At 40.3% G+C, this 14,018-nt stretch overlaps 2 protein-coding genes across 2 annotated transcripts; one reads left to right on the forward strand and one right to left on the reverse strand.

The window, feature by feature from the left end:
• Positions 1–5,125: 5,125 nt before the first annotated feature.
• Positions 5,126–7,545, reverse strand: trim13 (tripartite motif containing 13). The gene is made up of 2 exons (XM_054615104.1): positions 7,454–7,545; positions 5,126–6,673 (listed from the first exon to the last, which is right to left on the reverse strand). The coding sequence occupies exon 2, from the start codon at positions 6,665–6,667 to the stop codon at positions 5,447–5,449; it is 1,221 nt and encodes a 406-aa protein (XP_054471079.1). The 5' UTR covers positions 6,668–6,673; positions 7,454–7,545; the 3' UTR covers positions 5,126–5,446.
• Positions 7,510–13,914, forward strand: spryd7b (SPRY domain containing 7b). The gene is made up of 6 exons (XM_054615105.1): positions 7,510–7,598; positions 8,232–8,519; positions 9,820–9,936; positions 10,297–10,463; positions 10,989–11,091; positions 12,716–13,914. Exons 2-6 carry the CDS (start codon positions 8,288–8,290, stop codon positions 12,811–12,813), a joined length of 717 nt encoding a protein of 238 aa, XP_054471080.1. The 5' UTR covers positions 7,510–7,598; positions 8,232–8,287; the 3' UTR covers positions 12,814–13,914.
• The last annotated feature ends 104 nt before the right edge of the window (positions 13,915–14,018 follow it).

Here is a 14,018-nt window from a genome sequence, read left to right on the forward strand (position 1 = left end):
TCAAGGGTTAAAGTGCATTTTAATTACCGGATGCTTGTTTCTCCCGTAAAACAGTTTTGTAGGAAGTCCACCTTCATTTTAAATGTAACATTTGACCTCATATTTTTTTCCAGGTAAAAGACAGTGATCTCTATTGGGTGCACAGTTAGCTGAGGACAGTTGAGCATTAATTAGCTTGTAACCCAAGAGTGCTCAGCCACTGAGTGAGATGCTGCACTTTCCCTCTGACATGCAACCATCTTTGTGGCTCAGAAAGAATGCTCACTTTACAGTTGTCTATGGAGAACCAGTCAGTAGCACTAGTGTAATGGTACTGGGCATGAAAGATCCACAGTATTTTGACTGACCTCTTCAGAAAATGTGATACTCTGAGTCATTTAAAGTACAGACTATTTTTTTTTTTTTTTTTTTTTTTTTTTTTTTTTCATCTGTCAACCCTGCTCCACTGTTTTCACAGTGCTTTGTTGACACAAAATGATGTGAATTATTTATTTTGACCATATTAACGTTTAGGAAAAAGTAACTGTTTAGCTATGCTCAGTGTACAGAATCTGCACTATCCACGAGCCAAATGCTAGTAAAATATGCAAGAGGCTGGTAGATTTTTCTCCACTCAACAGCCAAACAAATCATTGTATTCTATTGAGTGGCTGGTTAAATTATAACATCCACTAGCCATTTGGCCAGTGGACAAAAAGTACATTTTGCTCCCTTGCTATGCTAATAAACCATTTCACTCAAAACTTGTCAGATTTGCATATGCAGTTTTTCCTCCTCATAGTCTAAGATGTGTACAGCTTTCACTGCTGGCAAAAACAGAGACTTGGGGGTCTGTGAAACAGTTTTGCTTTTGTTACTTAAATGCAATCATTTGAAGAAGTGAAATTACTTGAGGCCTCTATGGCCCGTATGTGGACAAACGTGTCCCTAGGCTGCTTGGTTAAAATGAAGGGGAATCCTAATGTTACTGCATACAATGGTGTTTTGGACACAAGTGTTTTTTTTCCAGTCATGCGGCAACACGTGGGGAAAAGGCTCTTTCGTGTTTCAGCATGACATGCAGTGCCCCTCTGCATTAGAGATCTCTGACCTCAGCCCCATATAACAGCTATGGACCAAACATCCATTCCCAACCTCACATTGTGGCTAAATTAGTGCAAATCTCCAGGTTTCAAAATCTTGTGGAAAGTTTTCTCAGAGGAGTGGAGGCTGTGACAACACCATAGGAATTCCCCATCGTTTTGAAATGAGATTTTTCGGCAATCATAGTTTGTAACATTCTGTTGTCCACATACTTTTGCCTAGCAATGCAATTCTGACCGTCTGTCCGTCCTCATAATTGCATCATTCAACTGCATCGTCTTTTTTTTTTTTGTGTGTGTGTGTTTTTCAGGTGGTGGACTTCCTTGACTGCTTTAGGAATGGAGAGAAGATCATTTGAACGTCTTTTAGATGACAAGAGGTGGAAGTTAAGGGACTTCAGCTCTGGTGATGCTGTAGCAGCACGGAATGGTTTGTGGGTTACACTGAGATGCAGGCCATACTGTGCTGCCACAGCAAAGCCTGAATATACAACCTGGCCGTCTCCTTGCAGAGCTTCAACCCGTCGAGGCTGACTTGGTTACTGACGCTCTTGGATTCAGTGTGCACTGTCAGAATATTTCCTGTTCGCCTGATGACCAAAAGCTCGTTTGGATCTGCCCGCTCCCATTTGCTGGTCGCCTTACTGTAGCAGCACGTAAATATTGGAGTTAAGACTCTAGCTGAAGCCTCCAGTATTGATCGTGCTGCTGAAGCAAAGCTGACCACTCACAATGAGCTCAACCAACCACTGAGTGTTCTCCAATCTCCCCGGTGATGCCAAACAGTGACCGACAGCGATCGCTTGAGAGATAATCCCAGGTACATCGTTTACACACAGATCACTAAGTGAACCTCCAGCACTATCTCGATTTAATCATTCAAATATGTAACACCATCTTTTTTTTTTTTTTTTTTTTTTTTACATTCCACTGTTTTGTCTGCACACTTTTTTAAAAAAAATAAAAATTTGAATTGGCTTTTGTCTCTAATGTGTTTTGAACATGACGTATACGGAACTTTGTGTTTAACATAATGCTATGCTTTATTATCTTCGTGGTCTTGACATTAAACTAAAAGTTAGGTTGACTTAGGAATTCCTTTACATGCTTGACATCATAGTCCGCCGTCCACGAAGAAGAGACCACGCGCATGTAGGCCGCGTGCCTCTGCGCTGCGCTGCGGGACGCCGGCCTGCTCAGCAGCCCGTAAAGACAGAGTGGCTGCGGATTACAATTCTAACAATCATCCTGTAGTGAACGAAACAAATAGTATTTGTAAAAGCAAAAATGAATTCAGTTTGTAAAGTAGATATTTTGTTTTTTAAAACTGATTTCTGCTCTCCGTTAGCACTGACGCTCTTTATGGTCTGTTTAAGACCCCGTCTCTTTACATTATTGTATATTATGACTGCATGATGCACCCAGAGATGTGATATATTCTGATGGTCGATGCAATGCTGTGACGCATGACATGACGTCCCGTAACACGGCGAACATCCTCCATTTTAAATAGTGTTGGACGTAATCATGTACCAGGACACCCGGTGACGATCATCTCAAGTCAGAGTTACGTAAATAAAAATGACTGATTTCATGTTTTTCACAGGCCTTTGATACAACATAGCACCCGTTGGTAAATCTGGCTTTCATAAAATGTTAGATATGTAATGTGAACTTGTGTGGAAGATTTATTAAAAAATAAATAAAAAAATCTCTATCTGAAGAGAATAAACTGTCTGAGTCGTTACACTTGTTTACAAAGTCGCAGGGACCACTTGCCTTTTCTAAAAACTTATCAAATTACAAAACAAACGGTGACATGATTACTTTATTGATTTATATTTTTTATTTTGGAGATTTTCTGATGCTCTAAAAGCTCAGGAATATTTTCCGTACACGCATGTTCAGCATTTTTTGGTTTTGTTTTGCCATTTGGCCTTGCAGGCCTGTTTAATGATAATTCTGAAGTATTGTATTTGTTTTCGTAACTATAAATATAAATAAACTGGATCTAAGATATTTAACGAAGGTGAATTAATGTAAAATTATAATAGAGAGAAAACAGTCAGATTTTTGCGCATTTTAGGAGTGTATTTTTCCTCAGCAGCAAAGCTTGCATTTTTTTTCAAATGGAGAATTATTCACATACAACATAATATTGTATATCTAAAAGAAAAGTATGCCTTATATGATAATATGCAATTTTTAATAATGCCATAGCTGCAATATGGACCTTTTCTATATATGGATAAATATCAACCACGTCAACGTAATTTTTTTTGCAATTATTTAGGAAATCATTACATTATATTGCTTTTTATAAGTGCAGTTATTTAAATTGAATGTATGACTATTTTGATTCTTTAGAAAAACGGCACATCAGAGTATGAAGATGTCTCGACATTGATGTTCGGCGTGAAATTCCACATTTCGTCTCGGATCGTTAAACTTCACATGTTTGGTTGTGGTGTTTTATTATAACAAACATTTACCTGCTTTTATATCGGTCGTGCATATTTTAATTACATATAAGCTATAATTGTAGAACAACGTCATTTTTTTTTTTGCACTTTACTTTAGTTGCAAACACATTTTTCAGAAAACGTGAAAATTATATAAAAAAAAAAGATAGTATAGGATTAAAGGAAATATCATTGAAAAGATGCTTTTATCACAGTAATAATAAAATGGCTCACCACTTCAATCACCATCACACATTCAGACCCACGATGTGAAAGGGTGTAAACCCTGTGTAGGCTATTCAATTATTATCTGGATATTTGCTTAATTCATTGATTGCATGCATAGTTACTTTTGACATGGTGACGTTTTTTATTATTATTCATTATTATTGTTGTATTAACCCTCAGTGGCTGGCAGTGCAACCTGGCTTTACGGTCATCTTTTGTTTTATCAGAAAAGTTTTAATTATGCAGTTATTCACAATTATTTTTTTCTTAATTTGGATTGTGTTAACCTTTATCAGGCTTTTGCGTGCAGTGCAAATCAAAAATATTAATGTAGAGTGGTACATTTATTTTCATCCTATATTTGCCTGGCAACAGAAGGCTATATATATATATGTACATGCGTGCCATGACGTACATCCTGAATTATGGTCAGTGCTGACATCACGGATTCACTTCGTGGTCTGATTTTGGGATTTATATTTTTCCAAATGCAGCTCTACAGGAGAATGAATAAATAAATAAATAAATAGAAGGGATACATGATCAATGAACAATTCACTGTTTGTCCTTTTGCTCTGACCTATTTAAATAAAGCCCATTTTTGATGATATGCCAAAAAAATCTCACAGAGCTACCCTGAATTTAAAATTAATTTTAAGAACTGCACTTCAATTTGCCCACACCATTGCATTTTAGGCTTGCAAGTACATTTTCTACCAATTCAAATGCATAGCAGAAAACAGACCTGTGCTTTTTATTTAACAGGCTGCAGATGTCTGACTTTATAGACCGGACAAGTCATGCAACGAATGAGTCACATTTACCTCCGCAAATAGATCTTGTGTGGAAGTAGAGTGAGTACCCAGCACGCGTGACAATCATGCACCCAGGCCTACGTTTTATTATCAATGATAGGGGAAATAGAGCAGTCAGCTGTTTGGGCTTCATGAAAACATAACCATAGAACCGTGTTCTTCTTTTTTTGTCTTTCCCTCCCTCATTGCAGCCTGGTGAATATTTCACACGGGCCCTGTTATGCAACGTTTGTAACCTTGAAGAGGTTGCAGCATCACTGTGGTGCGAACGCGCTCTGCAGGGAAGATGCGAGGGATTACTCTGTATATTTCATTTATTACACACACACACACACACACACACACACACACACACACACACACACACACACACACACACACACACACACACACACACACACACACACACACACACACACACACACACACACACAAACACACACACACGGATCGATTTTGTCTCTAAATAGTAGGCTGATTTGAAATGTCGCACTTAATCATACAAGAAACACTCACGGACGTGACTTAAATCTCTGTTTTATTTATCAAGATCATCTTGGACATGTATAAATTTGTCATATATATTATAAAAAAGAAGAATTTGATCGATAATGTCTATCTGATGCAAACATAGGTTACAACCTCTGTAAGGTTTGATTATATTTCATTATATGGCTTCATTGGAGGTTGGAGCTTGGGCAAAAAAAAAAAAAAAAAAAGGCAAAAACATGATAATCAATTAGGTTAAAAAAAGGTCAATTAGGTTTGCGTATATTCAGGTGAATAAATGTCCTCAGTTTACTGCACCTCGCGGGTCACTTGGGCAGCAGAGGTGCCTAAGGCCAGTCACTAAAACAGCTTATAAATCATCAATCAATTTGACAGCAGAGTCAATAAAGTTGACGACACATTCCTGCCACGCACCCATTAAACGTGTGCACATGGCAGTCATCTCCCGCAGGTACACGTCGGTGTGGGTAAGGTGCGAGGAAACCGCAGTGAGGATGGGCTCTATCTGCGGGGGCACGGAGGCTGCGAGGCTGCTGGTCTGGACCAGGACCAGGACCAGGACCAGGACCAGGACCAGGACCAGGACCGACACTAAGGCCACACTCAGTAACAAGGCGACCCACATCGGCGCTGTCATCTGAGAGCCCCCCGTCCGGTAGGAGCCGTTCTCGTGCGGGACCGAGATCTTGTCCACCTCTCGGAGCCTCAGGGAGTCCCACTTTTTAACGTCGAAATCGCGCACGAGGGGATCGACGTCTGTGTCTTTCCGCGAGGGCAGCGGAGTCTCCTTCAGCACCTTCAACTTCTGACGAAACTCCCGCATCTGCTGCAGAAAGCACGGGGGGTCCACGACGCTCCTGAAGGACTCGGCGAGGCTGAGCGCGCGCCTGTGCTCCTCTATGGCGGAGCTCAGCTTGGTGATCTCCGGGTCGTATTCTTGCAACACCACCAGCTTCAGGGTTTCGAAATCGGAGAGTATTTCGTTCTTTTTGCACTCGATGGTACTGAGGAGTTTGTCGAAATAGTCGGTTACCTTCTGCGCATCCTTGGTGACGGACAGAAGCGCCCTTTTCTTACTGGCTTGTAGTGTCTCCAGGCAGGACAGGACGTCTGCGCTCTGCCAGCCCGTCACCCCGTGAAGCAGCCCGTCAAACGCCACCTTCTCCCGCGCGTACGCCTCCTCCAAGGAGCAGAACGTGTGTCCTTTGTGGTCATCCGTCGTTGCGCAAAAGCCACAAATTAGACTTAAGTCCGTGACGCAAAATATGTTGAGTGGCTGGCCGCAGTGTTGTTTACATTCAGACATTTTAGGCACATCAATTATTTTGCTGTACTTTTCCACTATTCCCCGCAGAGAGTAGTTGATCTGCAGGCTGTTTGCGCCGTTGTGAGGGGTCTCTTTGCGGCATGTGGGGCACTTGAGAGGAGTCCTGAAAGTTAGACCTCGGCTCCCCTCCAAGAGTCCCTCCAAGCATTTCTTGCAAAAGCTGTGTGAGCACAGCAAAACCCGCGGGTCGTCGAAGAGACAGCAGCAGACGGGGCAAGTGAGTTCCTCTTCCAGCTGCTCCATGGTGTCCTGTGAACACATCATCCAGGCGGTCAAATCGGTGCGTAATTAGAGTGGAGAAAAAAAAAAAAAAAAAAAAACTCCAATAAATCAGCAGTTAATGAAAGAGGCAAAGCTACGCGCCCACACTGATGGATGGATGGATGGATGGTGGCCCCCACACACCAGCACAGGCAATGGATTACATTACATTACATTACATTACACGACCACGCTGTAGCTTCGCAAAGGATACAGGTTCTGCAGTCATGTTCCAGCTGTGTGTGTGTGTGTGTGTGTGTGTGTGTGTGTGTGTGTGTGTGTGTGTGTGTGTGTGTGTGTGTGTGTGTGTGTGTGTGTATTCCCATCCTGAGTGGAGCTGACTTGCATAGCTGTGCCCGCGTAAAAGGTTGGCACGAGCCACGCCAAAGCCTCCGTTTTTGCCCATCCGACGTTAAATAACATCTCAGCCATTTGAATGTCTTTATGAATCCAGCTGGCGTCGAAAGAATCGCGAAAACAAGGATTGATATAAAATAAAGTCTAAATCGTTGGTAACTTTAGAGACGGAGACTGTAACAAACTATCCCTCCTCCTCCTCCTCCTCCCTAGCTCTGCCTTACAGAATAGCAAGGCAGTGTGTAGCTGACATGAGCCCCAAATTAACGCCGTCTGAACCAATTCAATGCGACACATTATCGATGAGCAGGGCTCTCGCTGTCGTCCCTCCTGTTGGTGCTGGAGCAGGGCTGTGACAGATTTCGCCAGCGCATAGTAACATGCAACTACTGGACCAGAAGAATCACTCACCAGCTGCTGAGACAGACGCACGGTGCAACGCAATCATGGCGCTTGTTGCTGTGCAGACTTCGCCCTTTCCGGGTTTGGAGTTAACCATTTCGGTGGCGCAAAGAAAATACCAAATACACTGATTCGACTGTGTTTTTTTGCAAATGTAAAGCGGAGTGTGTGTTATTTTGCCACTAACAAGTCCATTTATTTTGATATTTCCGAGTTTATTGGGGTGCTTAATTGTGGATATTCGGTTGTCTGCGTCCGTGTCCCTGCTGGGTAATTTGCAGAGGATCCCTCGCAGTGCGGTGGGGGAGGGGCTGTTGCTATGCAAAACATTACAGCGTGAAGAACTGTCAACTGGGTCGTCGTTTGGTATCACGGGTTCTGACACTAACGAACTTTATTCGCTTGTGTTGCTAGGCTCCATGTGTCCTTATACGCTTCTACAAACCGTTAAGTTCAGGCCCACGGCTGAATGAAATGATTTAAAACAAACTTTAATGTCGCACCCAATTGGCACAATATCTTGGCACCAACAGAGACCGATAAAGACTGATATACTGATACACATCGGCGGCATCATATCAGCCCTGTGCTCCAGCCTCTGGGGATGCTCATCGGCTTTTAATGGGGAACGCCAATGCAGCGTTTGTCCACTAACCATTTCATACATTTTCTAAAACAACAACACTTTCATCTCACTTGTGGTTATGTAACATCGATACCCAATAGTTACTTAGTCACGTGTAGAAATTTTGACCTTGATTTTCTTCCCTTGTTTCCATGCCATCAGGAGCAACTGCCTATCTTAGCCGCTGTGATTGGATACAGTTGGGGTAGTAGGGGCTTATGCAGCTCCGCCCTCGGCCGCCAGGGGGCGCTGTTGCGTCAGCGGAGCCCGACGTTCTGACGCAGAGGAGCGCTCTTTGGCTCCGACGGCCTGACTCTGTTTCCGGATGTTATCGGGGAGCAAGAATGGCTGCGATGTTTACGTGTTGTCTAGGCTGCTGCGGAGATGGCGGATCCGGGCATATTCCCCTTAAAGAGATGCCGACTGTCCAGTTAGACACTCACCACATGGGTAAGAAAGCTGTCACAGCTGCCGCACAGCAGTAGATGTCTACACACGTCTGGTTGTGTGTGTGTGTGTGTGTGTGTGTGTGTGTGTGTGTGTGTGTGTGTGTGTGTGTGTGTCGTGATGGGTTGCTACTTCCGCTGTTAGCATCAGCTAGCTAACCAATAGCTGCGAGTAGTGTTGTAAGCTTTGCGGCTAATCGTGGTTTTGGTAATACTGGGTGGTTTGATTTTGTATGATAACACCCTCTTAAATATCATGTTACTTCTTGAAAGGTTATCACGCTCAACTTTAGCTCCTGTAACTAAATTCAAGACGTGGGTAACAGTAGCTGGATTCACATTTCATATATCATATACTCATATATCGTTTACTAAACCTTAAACATCCTCACATGGTTTATGGTTTATAAAAGTGCTTTGCTTTGATTATTTACTTGTGTGTGTGTGTATCTGTGTTTGCTTAATTGCAAAAGAAATTCTAAAATAAAGTAGAAGTATGCAAATATTTTTCATGAAACTTTTGAATAATGGACACTATATGTGTGTTTATTATTAGATTTTTTGGCTGGTGCAGCAGAAAAAGACTTGGCTTCCAAGTGAACTGAGATGTTACAAAATCATCTTGCTCATACTCTTAAACTGAGTTTAAAGATAGGAAGTTAACAGATACAACAGATTAGTTTGAAAACTGTCATCTAATGTTAAATTATTCAATATCGAATTCAAACATCTAAGAGAAGAACAGTATTGAGTTGAAAGGGAAGTTAAGGTATAATATACCTCGGTTGTTAGTGTTTTTGTCAATATTATCTTTCATAAAGATTGTGCAACTGAATCTTCATTCAAGTACTGGCTCATAGATTATTGAACATAATCGCACAACACTTCCTCTACCCTGAAGAATATCTGGATTTTTAAATGGCACCTGAAGATGATTCAAATAATTCAAAAGCAATGGGCTTGGTGCTGAAATGATAAGCCGATAAATTGACCAGCAACATTTAACCTAATATGTCATTTAGCAAACAGTCTTTGTTTCCAGCTTCTAAGATGTGATTTACTGCTTTTATCTGACCTTTTGATTGCAAACTGATTATCTGGTTGGTTAGTGATAAAAAGTCCATTTGAAGTTTCATCTTGGGCTATAGGAAAATAGTGATTGGCATTTTTCGGAAATCTAATACCTTGAACAATGGATTAATTAAAAACAGATTAATCAGCTTGGAAAATTGTTGCTTAATTATATTGTTATACATTTTTGTGTTTTAACAAGAAGATGTCATGATACCTTTTTTATTTTGCAGGCACAGATGTTGTCATAGTGAAGAGCGGCCGGAGGATATGTGGCACTGGAGGCTGTCTGGCCAACGCTCCTCTGCACCAGAACAAAAGTTATTTTGAGTTTAAGATCCAGTCCACTGGTAAGAGCTTGGCTGATGTCCAACCTGTTTCCATGCCTCTGCTGCCTTCTTTTCTTGCCAGATTGACATTTTTTTGTGCATTACTAGTGGGAGTTATTGATATTTTTTGACAGTTATTAGTAGCTGCACCGTCCTGTGACTGCATGCTCACTGGTGGAATTCTGTACTCTTACAAAGACAGTATTCGATCCACATGCTGTTTTTTTACCAGCGTTCAGTTGCGAATGTGCTACGCATCTAAATCTTGTCTATACATTTTTTATTACAGCTGTTCTTTGTCATAAATATAAATACATTTTAGTCTTTGTGGTTGAAAGTGTTTTAAAAGAGCAGATACTCAGTGTTGTGCTTTGTGTTCAGGTGTGTGGGGAATAGGTGTGGCTACACAGAAAGTGAATCTTAATCAAGTGCCTATGGGCAGAGACACAAACAGCCTGGTCCTGAGGCATGATGGGTCTGTGTACCACAATAATGAAGAGAAGAATCGCCTACCTGCAAACAGCCTTCCTCAGGAGGGTGACATTGTGGTAAGAGCAACATTTATTACTTCACTTGATCCTGAATTTGTGTTTGATGTCCCAATCTTTGAAAGATTGAAGTGTTGCCAGGTGCTTGTGAAGCTGAAGATTAAGAACTTTTTTCTTTTGTACTGCATCTTCTCAATAACATGAGAACTGACAAGCTAACATTGACATAGACACTAAAAGTATGAATGAACTAGAATTATTTGGGCAAGCCAGACAGTCTCTGTTCTGAAGATAAAGATTTGGTTGTCTGACACGGGTGCTCAAACGATTTCCTGTAGGGTAAAGGTGCTTTATTAATTGTTGCTGAGATCTCTATTTTACTTTTTTTGTTACTAATTAGTCTGTACACACTTCTCGTGGTCTTTCAACAGGCATGTGAGTTTAGATTGTGTGTATTTACAAAACTTTGAATAGCCAGACTACGCATACGATGCTGCTTTTTGATAAGTAATTCATATAAAATGCGTTATCATTGTCACATGCATTAATTCAGTGATTAATTCCTGTTTTGTTTGTGTTCCTCAGGGCATCACATATGACCATGTGGAGCTGAATTTATATCTGAACGGAAAGAACATGCATTGTCCTGCCTCAGGGATCCGAGGAACTGTTTACCCTGTTGTTTACGGTGAGTTTATTTGTTGTCTTAATAAGCTCATTCGTTTACTAGGGTTTTTTAATCTTGCAATCATTTTTGACAAATATTCTAATTGGAAAAAATGTTTATGACTTTATTGACTGCCCAACTGCTCCACTTAGAAATACTGTTAATGTAGTTGCCATTGTATTCCACTAGAGGGCTGTATTTGTACATATTTATGAAACACTGCTCATTTGGGTCTTATTAGTTGTTTAAGTTTAGAGTTTTTCATTCAAGACATGCAGGTTTTATTATGGTAAAAGGATCATTTTTTTGACGTCTTCTCCTGTGAGGTTGCTGTCTCTGAAATCAAACGAAAAAAAATCAAAACTTGATTCATGTCGGAAAGAAAACGTTAAGGCTTTTGGTACTTAGCTTCATCTGTTTCCGCCCCCAGCAACACTAATGCAGAAACAACACTGTAACTCGTGACTCATTTGTTTGAGCTATTTAGTGCAAACACCCGCTGCTGTAAAGCACTTCTAATATTTCTGAGCTACAGTGGTACAGTAGCATTGCTTTGTTACCCCTCTTTTAAAACAATTGACTGAATTCTTATATTTTAATTTATAAGAATGTCTACTCTGTCTTATCCGCACCTCTGTAGCTCAGTTTTCCAGGAGATGTTTTGGGGTTTGCATTGGATCCACTCTTTCTGTTTTTAAACAGCACTATAGTGGCTTTAGGCCTACGTAGGCATAACAGGGAATTAAACACGGGACAAAACTCTGGGACTTGCAAAAATAATTCTGTTCCACTACGAAGAAATGCGTTTGACCATTTATTCTTCCACAAACACTACCAGTTACAAAATCATACATCAGTGTGCATGAGCGCAGTTACTAATACAAGACTATACAACATAGTTAATACAAGAACAAGTTTAGGAATGTGTGGCATGGTTAAGAAAGAGACTTTGCTTTAACACACCTCAGGTTGACAACTGAACAACAAAACAGGGTCACAGTAAGTTGCTGTGCGAGTTGGCTTTAGAGATTTGGCCTTGAGGGGAATGCTACCTCTCTACCAGAGGACCAATTTATAACTGATTCAAGTAACAAACATATACAAAATGTAACACAGTGAACAGAGAGATTATGTTCTAATAGCTGCTGTCACAGGACATTAAGCTTAATTTCAGCCGAGCAAATAACTTTGCAGAATAAACAAACAAAAAAAAGGTTGGAAGGTTTGCTTGTTTGTCATGTTATTTCTCACGTGTAAGATATGTCATGAGTTCAATTCAATTTTACTTAATCAGTATTAAAAGGGCTATCCAGTGAGTCTTGAGTAAATGTAGGATTTTAACTATGAAATGGTCTTTTTTTTTTTTCATACATTTAAAACCAATGTTATGTTTGACTTTCATTTATTCAACACTGACTATAGACGCATTTGATGTAATTGTGCAACTAAAATAACATCTTGGGTTTGAATATCTGACTCGCATTAACTTCAAAGAAATACTGATTTACTGGGTTATGCGTCATAACTGAGAAGTTGTCATACTACTGTCCATTTTACTGCTGCTAATAATAAAAATAAGTTCAAGAGGTGACAGTGTTTACAATGTATAAGCTTGTGCTTATGTCTTTCCCTTCTTCTTTTCCAGTGGATGACAGTGCCATCTTAGACTGCCAGTTTAGTGACTTCTATCACCCAGCTCCACACGGATTTGAGAAGATCCTCTTTGAGCAACAGATCTTCTAAAGGAGCACTTCAGCCTCAACCCCTCTACGTTGTCTCCCTCCCCTACACCTCTGTGACACTACAGTTTGACCTTGATTGGATAATACTATGTATGGCTTGAATTCCTCTTGTTTTGTTTCCCCCTGATTACTCTCTACTGATTGTCTGGATCGACGTATCCTTGAAGGAGTGACGATTTCTAATCATTGGTCGGCTATGACTATGCTGATATTTGACTGTCAAACCATTACCATGTGTCAGTGGTAATCTCCCTGTATTAACTGACACACTTTCAATCGCTGCTTACATTCTCAGTCTGTGTGTAGATGCCAGATAGTGGATCTAATCGTAAAATGTTCCCCTTTTTTCTGGATCAGAAACAATGTTTTATTGACATTGCTATATACATGTGTTTTTGATTATTATATCCCAAATGCCATACTGACATCTAAGCACACACCCTATATTTATTTGTATTTATTTGAGTCACAGACTGATATGTCTTTTTGGTTCGACAAAACATGTTGTTTTATCGGCAATCAAGAGTTTGTGAGCTGGATCAGCTGGCAATACTGAAACATCAGTTAACAATATCCCATTCACTTTTATTTTGCCTTCTTCATTAAAAAATACAATTAGATTGGGGATATTGCAACACTTTTTTAATTTGTGTCAATTTTTAAGTTTAAATTTTAGTTGACACTGAGATGGTTTAAATTCTAACAGTAGTTTAGTGCACATTTCAGGGGACAGACCAGTTGACTATTCACGGAGATATGATGAGGTGATAGTGTTAGAAAATGTTATGAAAAATGGCCAACACTAATATGTATTATCTCGCTTTCTAAATTCCTTCTATGAACAGCCCTTTATATTTCTCACTCTTCTCTCCCCTGGTGTATTCCTTCCAAATATCAGTATATCAACAGAGCTGGTGCTGGCTGTCTCCCAGCAGAGATATATGGTAGGAAATGTCAATCTGTTGTGTTGTATTGGCATTGCATATCTGCTGCTGAAGTGTGACAGTTTATTTTAAATGCTTACCTTTTTTTTGTTGCACTAATAATGTTATTGTACAAGCAAATCCAAATATTGTTGATTCAATAAACGTTTGTGTCTTGAGGCGTGCTTTTTGTCCGAGTCCTGTTTTTTTATCTTTTGGTTGTGAATCATCTGCTCTCAGACATCCCGTCCCAATAAGTCGAAGGTGAATGTATTATTAATGC

This window comes from Anoplopoma fimbria, chromosome 16, assembly GCF_027596085.1.
Source record: "Anoplopoma fimbria isolate UVic2021 breed Golden Eagle Sablefish chromosome 16, Afim_UVic_2022, whole genome shotgun sequence".
In the NCBI taxonomy this organism is placed as follows: Eukaryota; Metazoa; Chordata; class Actinopteri; order Perciformes; family Anoplopomatidae; genus Anoplopoma; species Anoplopoma fimbria.